At 44.6% G+C, this 18403-nt stretch overlaps 1 protein-coding gene across 12 annotated transcripts in view; it reads left to right on the top strand.

The window, feature by feature from the left end:
• The window catches only part of LOC125448278 (RNA-binding motif, single-stranded-interacting protein 2-like), a 257608-nt gene that overhangs the window by 99342 nt on the left and 139863 nt on the right, over positions 1 to 18403 (top strand). For 11 of the 12 annotated variants that reach the window (XM_059643492.1, XM_059643493.1, XM_048523462.2 and 8 more), the window contains exon 2: positions 9687 to 9853. In XM_059643492.1, the coding sequence (XP_059499475.1) occupies positions 9687 to 9853 (167 nt within the window). The remainder of the gene's footprint in view (positions 1 to 9686; positions 9854 to 18403) is intronic. The other variant, XM_048523456.1, reaches the window with a different exon arrangement.

Below are 18403 nucleotides of genomic sequence, written 5' to 3'. Positions count from 1 at the left end.
GTTTTAAAATCCACTCTGGTGGCTGTCTCAGGGTGCAGTGTCACTGTGGTTACTGTCTCGGGGTACACTCACTGTGGTGACTGTCTCAGGGCACAGTGTAACTGCCTATCTCACGATATGGCACCACTCTGGTAACTGTCTCAGGGCACAGTGTGACTGTGGTGGCTGTCTCAGGATACAACATCACTCTGCCTATTTCAGGATACAACGTAACTGTGGTGATTGTCTCAGGGTACAGTGTCACTGGCTGTCTCGGTACAATGTCATTGTGGTGGCTGTGTCACTGTGCTGCCTGACTAGGGGTATAGCATCACTTTGCATATATCAGGGTACAGTGTCACTGTGGTGGTGGTCTCAGGGTACAGTGTCACTGTGATACCTTACTGAGGGTACATTGTCACTCTTCCTGTCTCAGAATTCATTGTGACTATGGTGACTGTCTCTGGGTGAAGTGTCTCTGTGGTCGCGATCTCAGAGTACTGTGTCACTTTGCCTGTCTTGGGGAAGAGCATTACTGATTCCTGTATCAGGGTACAGTGTCACTGTGGTGGCTACCTCAGGGTACATTGTCACTCTGACGCCTGTCTCAGGCTACAATGTCATTGTGATAGCTGTCTCAGTGTACAGTGTCACTGTGGTGGCTATCTCAGGATAGGCTGTCACTGTGATTCTTGACTCAGGGTATAGCATCATGCTGATTCCTGTCTCAGGGTACAGCATCTCTCCAATGCTTGTCTCAGGGTACAGTGTCACTGTGGTGACTGCCTCAGCAGACAGTATCACTCTACCTGCCTCGGGGTACAATGTCACTTTGCCTGACCTGGGGTATTGTGTCACTGTGATGGCTATCTCAGGGTTCAGCGTCACTGTAGTGGCTGTCTTGGGGCACGGTGTCACTGTGATGCCCGTCTCAAGCATCACCTGGCGAATGGGCTACACTCTGAAAGCTTGTGTTTTCAATTAAACATGTCGGACTATAACCTGGTGTTGTGTGATTTCTGACCTTGTCCTGACTTTGACAGGCTAATCAAGCATCACTTTCTTTGCTGATTCTTGTCATTCAATTTCCTCAGTTGCAAAGATATTCCTGTACGTTTATTGCATCCACATTCTTGCTTTGCAACTCAGATGTCGTGTTACTTCACTGCTGTGCAGGTCTAGTGCATGTGTGGTCAGGCTATTTGGCTGTGGAGTAAACCTGTTCAGACGCTCACTCGCCACTTCCACTGTCAGGTGGTGATGAGAGAGAGCTGTTGAGGACGGGGGGCTTTTCTGGACAATGATCAGAAGCAGTGAACCTAGGTGTGATGTTCCCTCATCTTCATCTTGATGACAGAGACCAGTTTCAGTTCTGAAGCTACCACAGAAAGATGCAAAACGTAACTGTGGTGATTGTCTCAGGGTACAGTGTCACTGGCTGTCTCGGTACAATGTCATTGTGGTGGCTGTGTCACTGTGCTGCCTGACTAGGGGTATAGCATCACTTTGCATATATCAGGGTACAGTGTCACTGTGGTGGTGGTCTCAGGGTACAGTGTCACTGTGATACCTTACTGAGGGTACATTGTCACTCTTCCTGTCTCAGAATTCATTGTGACTATGGTGACTGTCTCTGGGTGAAGTGTCTCTGTGGTCGCGATCTCAGAGTACTGTGTCACTTTGCCTGTCTTGGGGAAGAGCATTACTGATTCCTGTATCAGGGTACAGTGTCACTGTGGTGGCTACCTCAGGGTACATTGTCACTCTGACGCCTGTCTCAGGCTACAATGTCATTGTGATAGCTGTCTCAGTGTACAGTGTCACTGTGGTGGCTATCTCAGGATAGGCTGTCACTGTGATTCTTGACTCAGGGTATAGCATCATGCTGATTCCTGTCTCAGGGTACAGCATCTCTCCAATGCTTGTCTCAGGGTACAGTGTCACTGTGGTGACTGCCTCAGCAGACAGTATCACTCTACCTGCCTCGGGGTACAATGTCACTTTGCCTGACCTGGGGTATTGTGTCACTGTGATGGCTATCTCAGGGTTCAGCGTCACTGTAGTGGCTGTCTTGGGGCACGGTGTCACTGTGATGCCCGTCTCAAGCATCACCTGGCGAATGGGCTACACTCTGAAAGCTTGTGTTTTCAATTAAACATGTCGGACTATAACCTGGTGTTGTGTGATTTCTGACCTTGTCCTGACTTTGACAGGCTAATCAAGCATCACTTTCTTTGCTGATTCTTGTCATTCAATTTCCTCAGTTGCAAAGATATTCCTGTACGTTTATTGCATCCACATTCTTGCTTTGCAACTCAGATGTCGTGTTACTTCACTGCTGTGCAGGTCTAGTGCATGTGTGGTCAGGCTATTTGGCTGTGGAGTAAACCTGTTCAGACGCTCACTCGCCACTTCCACTGTCAGGTGGTGATGAGAGAGGGCTGTTGAGGACGGGGGGCTTTTCTGGACAATGATCAGAAGCAGTGAACCTAGGTGTGATGTTCCCTCATCTTCATCTATTATCTTGGAATCTCCAGCATCTGCAGTTCCCATTATCACAGAAAGATGCAGGTGAGTTTAAATTCATGACATAACATCTTTTCACATTTTGTCTTGTTTTCTTCTTGTCCAATGGGATGAAACATTGGGCTCCTCGAAATGTTTTCTGGCAATTCTGTCTCCTGTGCAACTCTTAATCACTTCTCTTGTGCCTTTATGTTGCAAGCCCCTTTCATCACTTCTTCAGGGATTCCGTCCAATGCTAGCAGTTCTTGAACAAATGGACACTGCTGGAGTTTACCATTTGAGATACTTGCTTGATGCATTCCCATGACATTCCTCTGTTCATTATCTTAACAAGAGTGTTATCAGCCCTATTCAAATAGCAGACAGGGAATTGGCATATGCACCGATTGTTCATTTGTGTCTGTGTCTTCAGCTATCAAAACCCTCTGGAATTCCTTCTCTGCCTCTCTGGCTTGTACACTATTTATTCCTCAATCACTGAAAAAGAAATAGTCTGGTTATTATTTTCCGATTTGTGGGAGCTTGCTATGCACAAGTTGGTTGCTGTGCTTCCTAATTAACTAAAGCTTCAGTCACAACACATGAAAAAATATTGAATTGCCTGTGAAATATTTTGGGGGTATCCAGATGTTGTGAAAGGCACTATTTCAACGCAAGTCTTGCATTCATTAAGATGCTTGTTAAAATGGAATATCTCTGATCAAGCTTTTGGTTACCTGTCCTGGTGTGTGCGTTTGTGAACAAGGTTAGAAATCACACGACACCAGGCTATAGTCCAACAGGTTTATTTGAAAGCACAAACTTACGAGCATAGCCCCTTTGTCAGGCTACGCTCCGAAAGCTTCTGTTTTCAGGTAAACCTGTTGGACTATAGCCTGGTGTCGTGTGATTTCTGACCTTGTTCACCCAGTCCAACACCAGCACCTCCACATCATTTCCTTATGTGACTCTAATATTGCCCAGCAGCAGTCCCTGAGAAATGCTAAAGACAGAGTGTAACTGCACCTTGTTGTTTGCCAATATTACAAACAGACCTCAAGGTTTCCAGGAAAGCACTGATGTGGAGAAGGGAGTCACTGGATATTGCACCGGGTTTAACACTCTTGCCTTTGTACCTCTGTGAGGTTTAATCCATTGTCCATTGTGAGATCACTTCCCATCTGAGTGGGTCTATTTTTAAAAGGGATTTGACTGTCTCAACCAAGTTCCTGCTGAGATTGCCTTCATTTTTCAGACTGAGGCACTAGCTTCTACTCCTGTGATCCGGGAGGATGTTGGGAAAGGCCCATTGGCAGTATTGAAAGAAGAGCAAGCATCTGTTTTGTGTGGAGCAAGATCCCATAGCCTTCTGGTCAACATGTCTCCCTGAATCCTACGCTGACCGGAAGGGCAGTTTTTCCACATCTTCAGTGCTGTTTGAGCGGGGGGGTGGGGGGTGGGGGGGGGGTAGATTTTGAGTTGACATAAATGTTTGCCCACGCAACAACAGTCACTTTACTCAGATGGAAGACATGGTTTAACACGTCTTGAGGCACTTAGACATGTATTATCACTGGCACTACAAGAAATTTGGTTGTCACAGTTTGGCGATTGATGTTGAATCATTGCCTCATTCTGGAAGTTTACATCCCCCGTTGTTTAAATAAAACCCAAGGCCCTGACTAGGCCCAAAGCAGGGAACAATTGAGCAATTGCCACCAATTCTCCGTTGTAGGGGAGCCAATGAGTTGTACCCGCAGTTTTTTTGATGTTCCTGGTGGGCTTCTATCCATGAACTGACACTCACAAAGTCCAGTTTCTGGAGCTGATCTTCCCGGATCCTAGAAGCGTCATGCTCACCACTCTGTTGTTCGGCCTATCCAGACCAAATTGGTTATGGCATTTTTGTCATGCTGATTTTGGGCTATAGTTTAATAGGCACAGGGAAAACCCTCTGATTTTAGCCCTATCTCTTGATGAGACATGGCATCAACCTTTTGACTGATAATATTCCTGGGGTCTTTGTTGAAGCTAAGGGTGCTATTTAAATGCAAGCGGTTTCTCTTACTTCCATCTCAGCAAGGCAGTCTCATTGGTCACAGATGCAATCAGACCATTTGACCATCATGGCAGAAGAAAATGGTGTCCTCACTAGATGCAAACACCAGCATTATGTACAGGTGATCAAACTCAAAATTAGCTGATTTTCTTAAACAACTTGCCCTGTCATCATCGCTGATGAATAGAGAGCTTCTTGAACTGCAAGTCTTAATTTTACATTGGGTGGCCTTTTACCCATTGAGCCACCATTGGACCCCATGGTAGATGTAAAACACTAGTTTGCAAACAAAAACAAAATTCAGGAATGTTTCAAGGAATGAGTGACCAGTGACAAGGAAAGATTAACAGAATTGAGACTGATTGTAGTAAAGGGATAGCTTGAGAGGGAGATTTGGTCAGTTATCATGAGGGACCGCACAAAATGAATAGGAAGAAACTGTCCTCATTGGTGGAAGGACTGAGAATGAGGGCACACAGATTTAAGGTGACAGGCAAAGGAAGCAGAAATGATGACATGAAGACAAATTTGTTTACACAGTGAGTGTTCGGAATCTGGAATGCACTATCTGAAAGTATGGGAGAGCAAGATTCAATTGAGGCTTTCAAAAGGGAATCAGGAAACTGAAAAGAATACATTTTGCAGGGATGTGGGAGTAGGACTGAGTTGCTTTTGCAATGAGCTGACATGGACACAGTGAGTCAAATGCCTGTGTTGTAAGCTATTCTGTGATTCCATGCATGTGCTCCTTCACATGCAGCAACTCCTGGCTGTATTATTCGGGACAATCTCTTGTCATCAATTCTCCAGGATTGCCCTGGAATTGAACATTATCATCCTGGAAGTTGCTGTGAGCAAATTCTAGGATGGATAGACAGAACACCCTGGTCTCTCTGCAATCATGTTCCTGATGCTGGGGGCAGGGGTATGAAAAGAAAGGCTTTTTGAGTGGATGAGGTAGTTGGGAGACAGCAGGGCATGTATTGAGACTTGCAGGAATATGCCCAATCATAGTTGGTGACCCTGGGGAAAATGCCAAGCAAAGGTACAGCTTGAAAGATTAAGGATACTTAGTAACTAGTAGCTTAATGTGATCTTTACTTCCAGCCATGAAGAGGAAGATAAAAGAAGGATGACATAAGGAACTAGCATTGAGAAGATTGTAAAAGTCTTGAAATCCTGTTCTTGTTTCAGTGCATGGTGTTATAATCTAGAAAGCTAGGTGGTGAAGCATAGAACTGGACCAATCCCTACACACTTTCATTAGCATTTATTTGCAGAGATGCACATTACAGACAAATGCTTCCTAACCCAACAGCCTGCCTGAAATTTGACAGGCAGCCATGTCAAGTCCCATGACACTAATTATCGAGCTTGTGCCAATAGATTGACCACTTGAGGTTTAATTGATTGATTGATTTGATTTCTTGTCACTTGTATTGAAGTACAGTGAAAAGCTTTGTTTATGTGCAAAACATGCAGATCCCAGTTAGCATGGATGTACAGATCAAAGGTTGTAAAAAAAATTTAGACAGAGGCATACAGGTTACATTGCACAGGGCGTGCGCTAGGCAAGATCCACGTTAGCAAGATCAGCATTATTTGAGGCTGGAGAGTCCATTTGTCAGTCTAATAACAGCCGGCAAGAAGCTGTTCCTGAAGCTGCTGGTGTATGTTTCAAGCTTCGGTATCGTTTGCTTGATGGAAGAGATTGTAGGAGATCATTACCAGGGTGCGATTGGTCTTTGATGATGTTGGCAGCCTTTCTGCAGCAACGAGCTGTGTAAGTGGAGTCCATGGATGGAAGGTTGGCTTCTGTGATGGTCTGGGCTGTGCATACTCCCTTCTGTAGTTTCTTACAGTCCTGGGCCGAGCAGTTGCCATACAAAGCAGCTATGCACCCGCACAGTACACTTTCAATGGTGCATCTGTAGAAGTTTGTGAGGGTCCCAATGGACATGCTAAATTTCCTGAGCTGCCTAAGGAAGAAGAGGCATTGTTGTGCCTTCTTGACCATTGTATCTACGTGGGAAGTCCAAGACAGGTTGAAAGTTATCGTCATTTCAAGGAACTTAATTCTCTCCATCCTTTCAGCCTTAGTTCCATTGATGTAGATGGGGGCGTGTTCTCCTCCTTTCTTTCTGAAGTGAATGATTAGTTCTTTGGTTTTGCTGACGTTGAGAGAGAGGTTGTTCTTATTGCACCGTGTCACCAAGTCTTCTATCTCCCTTCTATATTTTGATTCGTTGTTGTGCCAACATGCTTTGGCATTAGTCATTACTTTAAAAACATAAGTTATGTCGTGCCTTTCGTAACCACATGACAGATTACAAATGAAGTTTCTTTCTTGAAATGTAGCCACAATTGTGATGTTTGAGAAGCAGTTGCTGATTGACACACACAAGCTCCCACAAACAATAAAGTTACCATGATGTTTTGGTGAAATGGAATTAGACAATACTGGAAATATTAAGCAGTCTAACAGCATTGGTGGAGAGAAAGCTGAAATGAACCTGTCCGGTCAATACCTTGGCAAAAGACCATTCAACTGATAATTTAAGACTGTTTCTCTCTCAGACATTCTGTCTGACTTGGTTGCATATTGCTCATTTTTATTTCAAGTTTACTGCATTTGTAGATTTTTGTCTTTGCAGCTGGTGTTCATTGAGGGACCAGCTTTGATAAGCGGAACTCCTTGACTCTGAATCGTGTCATATTCTTGAAACTGTGAGATCCTGAGGGGACTTGACAGGGTGGATGCTGAGAGGATGTTTCCCCTTGTGGGAGAAACTGGAGTGAGGTGACATTGTTTTAAAAATAAGGGGCCATCTGTTTAAAAAGGAGATGAATGGCTTTTGTTTCTTTTCTCAAATGATCATTGGTCTGTGGAATTCTCTTTCCCAGAGACCAGTGCAGGCTGAGTTAGATTTTTGATTAATGGAGGTGACGAGGGTTACAGGGCAGAGAGAAATATGCACTTGAGGCCCCAATCTGATTAGCCATGATCTTATCGAAGAGTGGAGCAGGTTCAAGGGGCCTGCTCCTATTTTCTGACAAGTAGACAGAGCCTTGGATTTCATATTTCAAATCAAGGAAAAAGAGCAGCATCTCTGGAAGTGCAGCACTCCTTCAGGATTGCACTGGGAGTGTGAACCTCAATTTTTATCCTCAAGGGAGGCTTGAACCCACAGTCTTTTTAATTCCAAGATGAGCCTATTTACTCACTGAGCCATAGCTGACGCAATAGGAGTAGAGGAAACAGTGATTTGAATCGCGATGAGGACTGTAACGTGAACTCCATCCTAGGATCTTATCTGAGCAGGGAAGTAATGTTGAACTTGTAGAAGAGACTTGGAGACCTCAGCTGGAGGATTGTATACTGTTGTGGTGCCACATTATAGGAAAGATACGAAAGCACATTGGGGAGAGTGCAGAAGTGATTTACAAGAATGATTCCAGGAATGAGAAACTTCAGTAAGGAGGATTGATTGAAGAAATTGGGACTGTTCTCCTTGGAGAGAAGAAAGATGATAGGAGATCTGATTGAGATGTTCAAAACCATGAGCGGCGGCAGGACAGAGCAGATCGGGAGAAGCTGTTCTCACATGTAAAAGGAACAAGAACAAGAGAGGCATAAATATAAAGTGATGTGCAAATGAAGGAAGGGTGATATGAGGGAAAAATATTTTCACCCAGGCGCGTATCTAGGGTCTAGAATGCACTGACTGGAAATGTCATGGAGGCAGGTTCAATTGAGGCATTCCAGAGGGGATTGGATGGTTATTTGGATAGAAATGGTATGCAGGATAAAAGCGGGAAATTGGGACCAGGGGATAGAACCAGTGCTGACATGACAGGCTGAATGGTCTCCTGCATTATAACAATTCTATAATTCTAATAATTTGGTTTGAAGATATCACCATTTTCAGTTGTTAATTAGCACTTGGGAGATGTCAGTAGGCAGATTTATTGTAAAATAACTCTTCCTCAGGGATGCACCGTTGCTGAACCTCGGACTTGTTATCAGTACCATACGATGCACATCAGTTTCTGTGCTATAAATCTGATCAGTTGAGACAATTGGTAGAGAGGTAACCTCATAATTGAGTTTCATTAACAAATGTTTAATGGGACTGATGGAAGCCTTCACGATTATGAAGTTCAGTCATTTGGGTGTGGAGAAGATGTTTCCAATTACATGGAGCCCAAAACTTTGAGGCTAGAAATGTAACATGATCACTCCTAAATTCAATTAGGCATTCACCAGAAATAGCTTCACTCAGCTGAGAGTGGTGAGAATATGGGAGGCAAACAGAGATCTCTTTCAGGGGAAGTTGCATCAATAGATGGGAATGGAGGGATATTGAGAGTGGGGCTTGTGGGTGCGATGGGGGAGGCTTGAGTGAAGCATAAGTACTGGTATGGAGCAGATGGGTTGAATGGTCTGTATCTGTGCTGTATGTTTGATACAAGCCTGTGAAATATGTCATCAATGATAAATGCATCCCAAGCTGAAATGTAGGAAGGATGAAACTAGACACACCTCCTTTTCTTGACAGTTGGCCTATTCATAGAATTCAGCATTACACATGTCTGCCTCTAATCTGCTACTTCAGTATCCCAGAAGTCTCTCTTTGTTGATTTTAAATTTATTTAACCTATTTTTCTAAACAATCTGTTCAGAGATATAATTATACACTTCTACAGCAGGTAGGACTCAAATCCAGGTTTGCCAGCCCAGGGGTAGGGACACTACCACCGTGTCATAAGAGGGCCACCAGTGTCTTTTTTAATTCCCTGACACGACCATTGCATCCCAGTCTCTCTTTTATCAGTGCTCAGGGTGCTTAATTAACAATGCCCTTAACAATATAATTGGCATACTATTAATGATTGTGAATCACACTTGGTCCCAAATCCTGAGGTGTAATGTTAGCTGGCATTCCCAATCTTGGTGTCCCACTTTATCTCCGACATCTGACAGGCACCTTGAACAGACTTCACTCACCAAGATTGGCACCTCTTCCTGTGTTGTCTGCCCCCATTCCTGGCAGAGTACTTGCCACCTGAACTCTGAAGTAGGCAGGACTTTCTCTCATTTTGACTTCCCAGCAGGTAATGGAATCGGATTTTGTATTTTCAGCAGCCCTATGCCCCACCTGCCCAGCAGATGGCACCGCCCAGTCCCAGCACCAACAGCAGCAGTAACAGCAGTAGCGTTGGAGGGGAGCAACTGAGTAAAACCAACCTCTACATCCGTGGGCTTCACCCTGGTACGACCGACCAGGACCTTGTCATGCTCTGCCAACCGTAAGTACTTTGTGCACTTTAAATGATCCTACGGGACTGGAGGAGAGGTGAACTTGAGACATTCTTGTGATGACTGGGCACTGCTCAGGTGTGTGCAGTTTGCTAACAGCAATGATCATGAATTGAATAAATCTCTCAAAATGTTGCAACTTTCAAATCCCTGACCATGCTTAAAGTTCCAGTCTTTATCTGATTAATTACTTGCCTCTCTCTCACAACTGGGTATCAATTAGAGCTCAGAATATGAGGTATGGGTATGATGCTGAGGCTGTGAAAGGGGGTACGTGATTTGGGAGGGAGGTTTTCAAAGTGATGGGCACCCTCGTAACATGGCCTCAGAATGGCACGTGTTGAGGACTGCAGCCTATCCCTTTTGTCTTTGTTTAGCCCTGTATCTTTCTGTGCAGCAATACAGAAATGTGACAATGTATGCTTTGATTGTAGTGTTAGCGTGGCATGATGCACCAAAACAACTCGCAATAGAGTGGTCAAGAAGGCATATGGCATGCTTTCCTTCAGTGGGCGGGGTATTGAGTACAAGAGTTGGCAGGTCATGTTTCAGTTGCATAAGACTTTGGTTCGATCACATTTAGAGTACTGTGTACAGTTCTGGTCGCCACATTACCAAAAGATGTGGATGCTTTGGAGAGGGTGCAGAGGGGGTTCACCAGGATGTTGCCTGGTATGGAGGGCGCTAGCTATGATGAAAGGTGTAGTAGATTAGGATTATTTTCATTAGAAAGACGGAGATTGAGGGGGGACCTGATTGAGGTCTACAAAATCATGAGGGGTATAGACAAGGTGGATAGCAAGAAGCTTTTTCCCAGAATGGGGGACTCAATTACTGGGGTCATGAGTTCAAAGTGGGAGGAGGAAAGTTTAAGGGAGATATGCATGGAAAGTTCTTTACGCAGAGGGTAGTGGCTGCCTGGAACGCATTGCCAGCGGAGGTGGTAGACGCAGACACAGTAGTGTCTTTTAAGATATATCTGGACAGGTACATGGATGGGCAGGGAGCAAATGGACACAGACCCTTAGAAAATAGTTGACAGGTTTAGACAGAAGATCTCGATCAGTGCAGGCTTGGAGGGCCAAAGGGCCTGTTCCTGTGCTGTAATATTCTTTGTTCTCTTTGCAATCAAATAAAGGACCAATGATGGGGCCTGTACATGTGCTAACATTGCTGCCTCTGCCATTATCACAGAGAAACCAACTGACTGTGTCCTTTGTGTCCTTTGAGGTTCATGCTGGAGGATCTGAGGATTGACCTGGCTCCCTTAAATCCAACAAGGCTGATAGTGATGTCATTATATCTCACTTTCTAACCCAATGCAGTAGAAAGGGCCTGTGTTCCTTGGAGTTGATGAGAGGCAACCTGGAAAGTCAAAAGTTGCAACTATCCATATTCTGGGCATGAAGCAAATCAAAAAACCTCTCATGAATATCTGTCTGAGGTTGAAGAGTGGCTATAATCACATTGAATGGCAGAAGTTTCTGGAAGGGCTAAACTGCCTGTTTCTCTTCAGTCAAATAGAATGATCTTGGGATTAATGTAATTATTTCTATCCCCTTCTCCAGTTTATCATCAGCATTTTTGCATGGGGCATCTTTTGTGCTCATTAAAGTGAGCATTGCCAGTGATGGGAAATAGCACCCCATGGCACCGTCACTGCCTTTCAGACACCCCTCCAGTGACAGCCATCACTTCCAGTCTCGTGAAGCCTAGACTGATTCTGAGGGCACTCTATCTTTGTCTCTCTCTTTGCTGCTGTGACAACTGAAGGGTCTTGGGGGCACATACCCACTGAGTGGTATGCCTGGTATGAGCAAGGCAATCCAGCCTGAACTTGGACCAAAAATTGAAACGAAAAGGCAGCGTTCTGAGTGCAAATTCTTTTCAAAATGCCTTGTGAGCTGGTTGGCCTCTCAACCCGAAGAACTTTGGTAACCTCCCACGACGTGACTTTCGCAATCTTCCAGGATGGACTGAGAATTTTCAGAAGTTCAGGATTCACCTCCAGGACTCTGCAGGGTGGGGCAAAATCTCCAGTGGAGATGGGGGAAAGTCCTACTAGGTCCTTCCACCACCCCGAACAAAAGGACAGATCTGGTTGGGAGTGACCCTTGATTATTTTTTTAACCTGCAAATTATGACAAAATGAAGTAATTGGGGTTAAATGTGTGTGGACTCAATGCCATGAAAACTGCATGCAATTGTTCAATGGCACTTTTAATACTCATGAGGTGAGACGACACACAAAGGTCTTTTTTAAAAAAAAGTCTGTTGAAAATACGGTCTCCATTTTTGAAGGAAAGCTTCGGCAGTGGAAACATGGAAACCAGGAGCTGGAATAGGCCATTCGGAGCTTTGAGCCTGCTCTGCCATTCAGTATGATCATGGCTGATCATCGAACTCGGTTCTGTGTTTCTGCTTTCTCCCTTTGATCTCTTTCACCCTAAGAATTGTATCTAACTCCTTCTTGAAAACATTGTGTTTTGGCCTCAACCACTTTCTGTAGCAGAGAATTCCACAGGCTCACCACCCTTTGGGTGAAGACATTTGTCCTCATCTTGGTCCTAAATGGCCTAACCTGTATCCTTGGATTGTGACATTGGTCATTGGGAGCATCTCTCTTCCATTTACCATGTCTAGGCCTATTAGAATTTGATAAGTTTCTGTGAGATTCCCCCCTCATTCTTCTAAACGCCAGTGAATATAGTGCTAACTGATCCAATGTCTTTTCATCTGTCAGTCCTGCCATCCCAGGAATCAGTCTTTGTTGCAATCCTTCCTCTCACTAAGGCCCTATACAATTGCAGCAAGACATCCCTGCTTCTGGACTCAAATCATCTTGCTGTGAAGGCCAACAGTCCATTTACCTTCTTCACCACCTGCTGCACCTTAATGTTTACTTTCAGCAACTGGGTACAAGGTCACCCAGTTCTCATTGTATCTCTCTCTTTCCCAATCTATCCCCATTTAGATAATAGAACATAGAACATAGAACATAGAACATAGAACATAGAACAGTACAGCACAGAACAGGCCCTTCAGCCCACAATGTTGTGCCGACCATTGATCCTCATGTATGCACCCTCAAATTTCTGTGACCATATGCATGTCCAGCAGTCTCTTAAATGTCCCCAGTGACCTTGCTTCCATAACTGCTGCTGGCAACGCATTCCATGCTCTCTCAACTCCCTGTGTATAGAACCCGCCTCTGACATCCCCTCTATACTTTCCTCCAACCAGCTTAAAACTATGACCCCTCGTGCTAGCCATTTCTGCCCTGGGAAATAGTCTCTGGCTATCAACTCTATCTATGCCTCTCATTATCTTGTATACCTCAATTAGGTCCCCTCTCCTCCTCCTTTTCTCCAATGAAAAGAGACCAAGCTCAGTCAACCTCTCTTCATAAGATAAGCCCTCCAGTCCAGGCAGCATCCTGGTAAACCTCCTCTGAACCCTCTCCAAAGCATCCACATCTTTCCTATAATAGGGCGACCAGAACTGGACGCAGTATTCTAAGTGCGGTCTAACCAAAGTTTTATAGAGCTGCAACAAGATCTCACGACTCTTAAATGAAATATTACATATAATAATAACTGATAACATCAATCCTCTTTGGCTTTAGTAGCACAAGAAAACTTTTCCACTGACTGAAATGAAAACAAAAAATTCTGTAAATACTCAACAGGTCTGACTACCTTTGTGGAGAGAGAAACAGCATTGGTACTTCACATCAAATATATCTGCTTTCCTCTATTTGCCCCCATAGTGGATAACCACACACATTATCCACATTATACGTCATCAGCCCACTTACTCAATTTGTCCAAATCACCCTGTAGCATTGCTGTGGAACTGGGAGCACATTACACAGGGAATTGTGTCTTTTGCCACTCAGTAATTGACTCCAATTTCTGGGGAAAGTTCGTGAGGACAGTGGAATGGCAAAGGCCCCAATTCTAGTTGGAAAGTTGAAGCCTACTTCCCAGGCTGGCTGCAAGGCAGAGCAGCTTGCATTTTGTCACTGTGATGTCTGTTTGAAAGTCTGCGCCAACAGTGGATTTTTGCGAACAACTGCAGTCTGTAGCAGTGCCTCAACACCTGCCCCTCACCCACAGGACGGTGCTTCCTGACTGTTCTCTTCTCCCAAGCTCATTTTTATGCCCATCAAACTATAGGGACAGGCAGGGCACAGCAGGGAGTGCAAAAACCATGAGACATAATCTCAGAATAAGGACTAAGCCATTTCAGACTGAAATACTGAGATGAGGAATTTTCTTCACTGAGGGTGGTGAATCTTTGGAATCCTGTACACCAGAGGGTTATGGAGGCGTAGTCATTGAGTCCGTCTGAGACTGAGACTGAAATTGATAGATTTCTACTTGCTAAAAACATCATGAATGTAGGAGAATGTAGGAAAATGCTGCTGAAGTAGAAAATCAATCAAGATCTCATTGATTGGTATAGCAGTCTTGAACAGGTGGATGGCCTACTCCTGCTCCTATTTCTTATGTTCCCAAATCGGGTGCCATTTTGTGTCGAGAAACTTAAATGACACTTGTTGATCTGAATGTGGGCAGTGCCGTATGCTGTAATGGTCTGTCTAAACTAAATCTTCAGATGCCTACCTGTGGTATCATGTTGTGTGAATGTACTGGACTTCATTGTTAGGTAAATTTGTGCCAACATCTTTTAGGCTGCGATCTACAAGACCTGCTTTGATCATTGTGACAGGGGAAATCCATTAGGTGGTTTAATAAGAAGAGGTTCTTGACTTAAACAAGATGCTGTTTATTCCATAGTAATCAAGTACAAGTTATATTGGTAAGATATGATGAGGAAGTGCAGGTGTTGGACTGGAGTGGACAAAGTCAGAAATCAGATGACACCAGGTTATAACCCAACAGATTTATTTGCAATCACAAGCTTTCGGAGCTTTCCCCTTCATCAGGTGAAATGAGAGAGAAGCACACAGGCACAGAATTTATAGACAGGGAGGTCAATGGGCAGAGAGATCAAAAGATCACACAAATGGTGAGAGTGGAGGGCTGACAGGCTGAATGATAGATATCTGCAGGTGATCAAGAGTGTCAGATGGTGTGAGTAAAGTGCCAACAGCTGAATAATAATCAATGGGATGACCGATAATCCAATTAAATGAGGCAGAGATTACAAAAAATTTAAAATAAAGTGGTGCTCGAGACAGACCAAATGACTGGAATAACATTGATAATAAAATGTGAGGCTGGATGAACACAGCAGGCCCAGCAGCATCTCAGGAGCACAATAACATAATAGGTGTAAGAGTTGCATGCTGAGGGTCCAACCAAAGTAATAAGTAATCCAAAACTGTACAAACTAATTAAGGTAGAGATCATAACAATTTATCAAGGTGATGATATTAAAGCAGGACAGTAAGGAAGATTTTACAGATATGGACTTCAGCAAGGCATTTGATAAGGTTCCCCACGGTAGGCTCATTCATAAAGTCAGGAGGTATGGGATACAGAGTGATTTGGCTGTCAGGATTCAGAATTGTTTGGCTGACAGGAGGCAGAGAGTGGTTGTAGATGGTAAGTATTCTGCCTGGAGGTCAGTGCTGAGTGGTGTCCCGCAGGGCTCAGTTCTTGAGCCTCTGCTCTTTGTAGTTTTTATAAATGACTTGGATGAGGAGGTTGAGGGGTGGGTTAGTATGTTTGCTGATGACACAAAGGTTGGAGGTGCCGTTGATAGTATCGAGGGCTATTGCAGGCTTCAGTGAGACATTGACAGAATGCAGAGCTGGGCTGAGAAATGGAAGATGGAGTTCAACCTGGATAAATGCGAAGTGATGCATTTTGGAAGGTCGAACTTAAATGCTGAATATAGGATTAAAGGCAGGATTCTCAGCAGTGTGGAGGAACAGTGGGATCTCGGTGTTCAAGTGCATAGCTCAGTCAAAGTTGCCACCCAAGTGGATAAGGTTGTTAAGAAAGCATATGGTGTTTTGGCTTTCATTAACAGGGGGATCGAGTTTAAGAGCCGCGAGGTTATGCTGCAGCTCTACAAAACCCTGGTGAGACCACACTCAGAATATTGTGCCCAGATCTGGTCGCCCTATTATAGGAAACATGTGGAGGCTTTGGAGAGGGTGCAAAGGAGGTTTACCAGGATGCTGCCCGGACTGGAGGGCTTGTCTTACGAGGAGAGGTTGACTGAGCTCGGACTTTTCTCACTGGAGAGGAGGAAAAGAGGTGACCTGATCGAGGTGTACAAGGTAATGAGAGGCATGGATAGAGTCGATAGCCAGAGACTTTTCCCCAGGCAGGACTGACTGCCACGAGGTGTCATAGTTTTAAGGTGTTAGGAGGAAGGTATAGAGGAGACGTTAGAGGGAGGTTCTTCACCCAGAGAGTTGTGAGCGCCTGGAATAGTGTGGAAGTGGAGTCATTAGTGACATTTAAGCGACTGCTAGACATGCATATGGACAGCAGTGAATTGAGGGGAATGTAGGTTAGGTTATTTTATTTTTGGATTATGATTATTTCACAGCACAATATCGTGGGCCGAAGGGCCTGTACTGTGCTGTACTTTTCTGTGTTCTATGTTCTATGTTCTAGAACAGTATGGTGGGGTCACCTGTAGCGAGACATGAACGCAAGATCATGGTCGAGGCCAGAACTTGGCAATCAGTTTCTGCTCAGTGATTCTGTGTTATTGTGTATCTCGAAGGCTGCCTTGGAGGACGCTTACCCAAAGATCAGAAGCTGAATGTCCTTGACCACTGAAGTGTTCCCTGAGTGGAAGGGAATATTCCTGTCAGGCAGTTGTTGTGTAGTGTCCTCATTTATCCGTTGTCAAAGCGTCTGCATGGTCTTGCCAATATACCATGCCTTGGGGCATCCTTGCCTGCACCGTATGAGATCGACAACATTGGCCAAGTCACGTGAGTATCTGCTGTGTATGAGGTGGATGGTGTTCCCATGTGTAGTGGTAGTATTGATATTGATTATCTGACATGTGTGGCAGGGTTATATAGTGTTGTGGTCCTTGTTGTCCTGAATGCTGGGTAGTTTGCTGCAAACAATGGGCTGCTTAAGGTTTGGTGATCATTTGAAGGTGAGAAGTGGAGGTGTGGGGATGATCTTGGTGAGATGCTCATCATCATCAATGACATGTTGAAAGCTGCGAAGAACAATGATGTAGTCTCTCTGCTCCGAGGGAGTACTGGACATTTATTGGTTTGATCCCATGTCTATCTTCTGAGAAGATCATTGCAGTTCTTAGCTGTGATGCGTCACATCTGGTGATCGATGAGTTGAGCATCATATCCCGGCCTTATGAGGGCATCCTTCAAAAGGGTATCCAAGAGGGTATCCGTCACATTCCTCATCTGAGAAGATCCTGTGTAGGTGCAGGACTTGTCCAAGGGTGATGACACTTGAACATGTTCAGGATGGAAGCTAGAGAACTGCAGCATCATGAGGTTATCCGTAGGCTTGCAGTAGGTTGAGGTCTTGAGGTGTCCGTTCTTGACATAGATGCGTGTGTCCAAGAATGAGACCAATTTTGAAAAGTAACCCATGATAAGTCTGATGGTAGGATGAAACTTGCTGATATCGCTCTGTAGTTGTTTCAGTGATTCCTCGCCATGAGTCAAAGGAAGAAAATGTTGTTGATGTATCTGGTGTATAACATTGGTCAGAGGTCTCGCTGGAATGTGCGCTTGAAAATGTTGGCATATTGAGGTGAAAATTTTGTCCCCATGGCTGTTCCGTGCGTCTAGGTGAAGATATTGTGGTCGAGGATGAAAAGTTGTAGGATGGCATCCTGAAATTGGCAGTTGTTGATGTTGAGAACCGAGGCTGTTGGCAATGCTGTCATCGTGGGAGAAGCTGGTGTGGAGCGCTAAAATGTCCATTGTGATGTAAAATATTCCTGATTCGACTGGTCTGTGAATGCTGAGTTTCTGTAAGAAGTCTGTAGTGTTGCTGGGGGTTCCTTTGTACAATGGGTTTCAAAATACCTTTGACATAGCCAGAGAAGTTCTCACACGGGGTCCTGTTGCTTGGTATGATTGGCCATCCAAGTGTGTTGGCTTTGTGTATCTTCGGAAGACAGTAGAAGCCTCCTAAGTCGACAAGACTCTGAAGGTCTTGATGAAAGGTCTTGATCTGCCTGTTCAGTTGATGGGTGTGTTCTTTGACAGATCAGTAGGTAGTTGTTTTAACATTCCTGGTTGTTCAGTTGTTGGTGCGTCTCTTTGCAGTATTCTGTTTTATTCTGTATGACAGTAGTTCCTCCTTTGCTGGTTTGTTGACAATTTTGCGATTGGCCTTGAGAGCATGGATAGCATTGCGTTGTGACGTTCTGCGCTATCCTGTGAGCGTGGCTGATAAATCTGGCATTAACGCATCTCCTGACAGCTTGAGCATACATGTCGAGCTGAGGGCAGTGGCCTTCTGCAGGGGTCCAACTCGGCTCTTTCTTGTTTGGTTGTTACACTGCGGATCTCTCAGTTAACTGTTCCGGTTCATGCATTGTCTCCTTGGGCTCGCTGC

Source organism: Stegostoma tigrinum, chromosome X (genome assembly GCF_030684315.1).
Source record: "Stegostoma tigrinum isolate sSteTig4 chromosome X, sSteTig4.hap1, whole genome shotgun sequence".
Lineage (NCBI taxonomy): Eukaryota > Metazoa > Chordata > Chondrichthyes > Orectolobiformes > Stegostomatidae > Stegostoma > Stegostoma tigrinum.
Note: the sequence above shows the minus strand (reverse complement) of the source record. Positions and strands in the feature narration are given on the sequence as shown.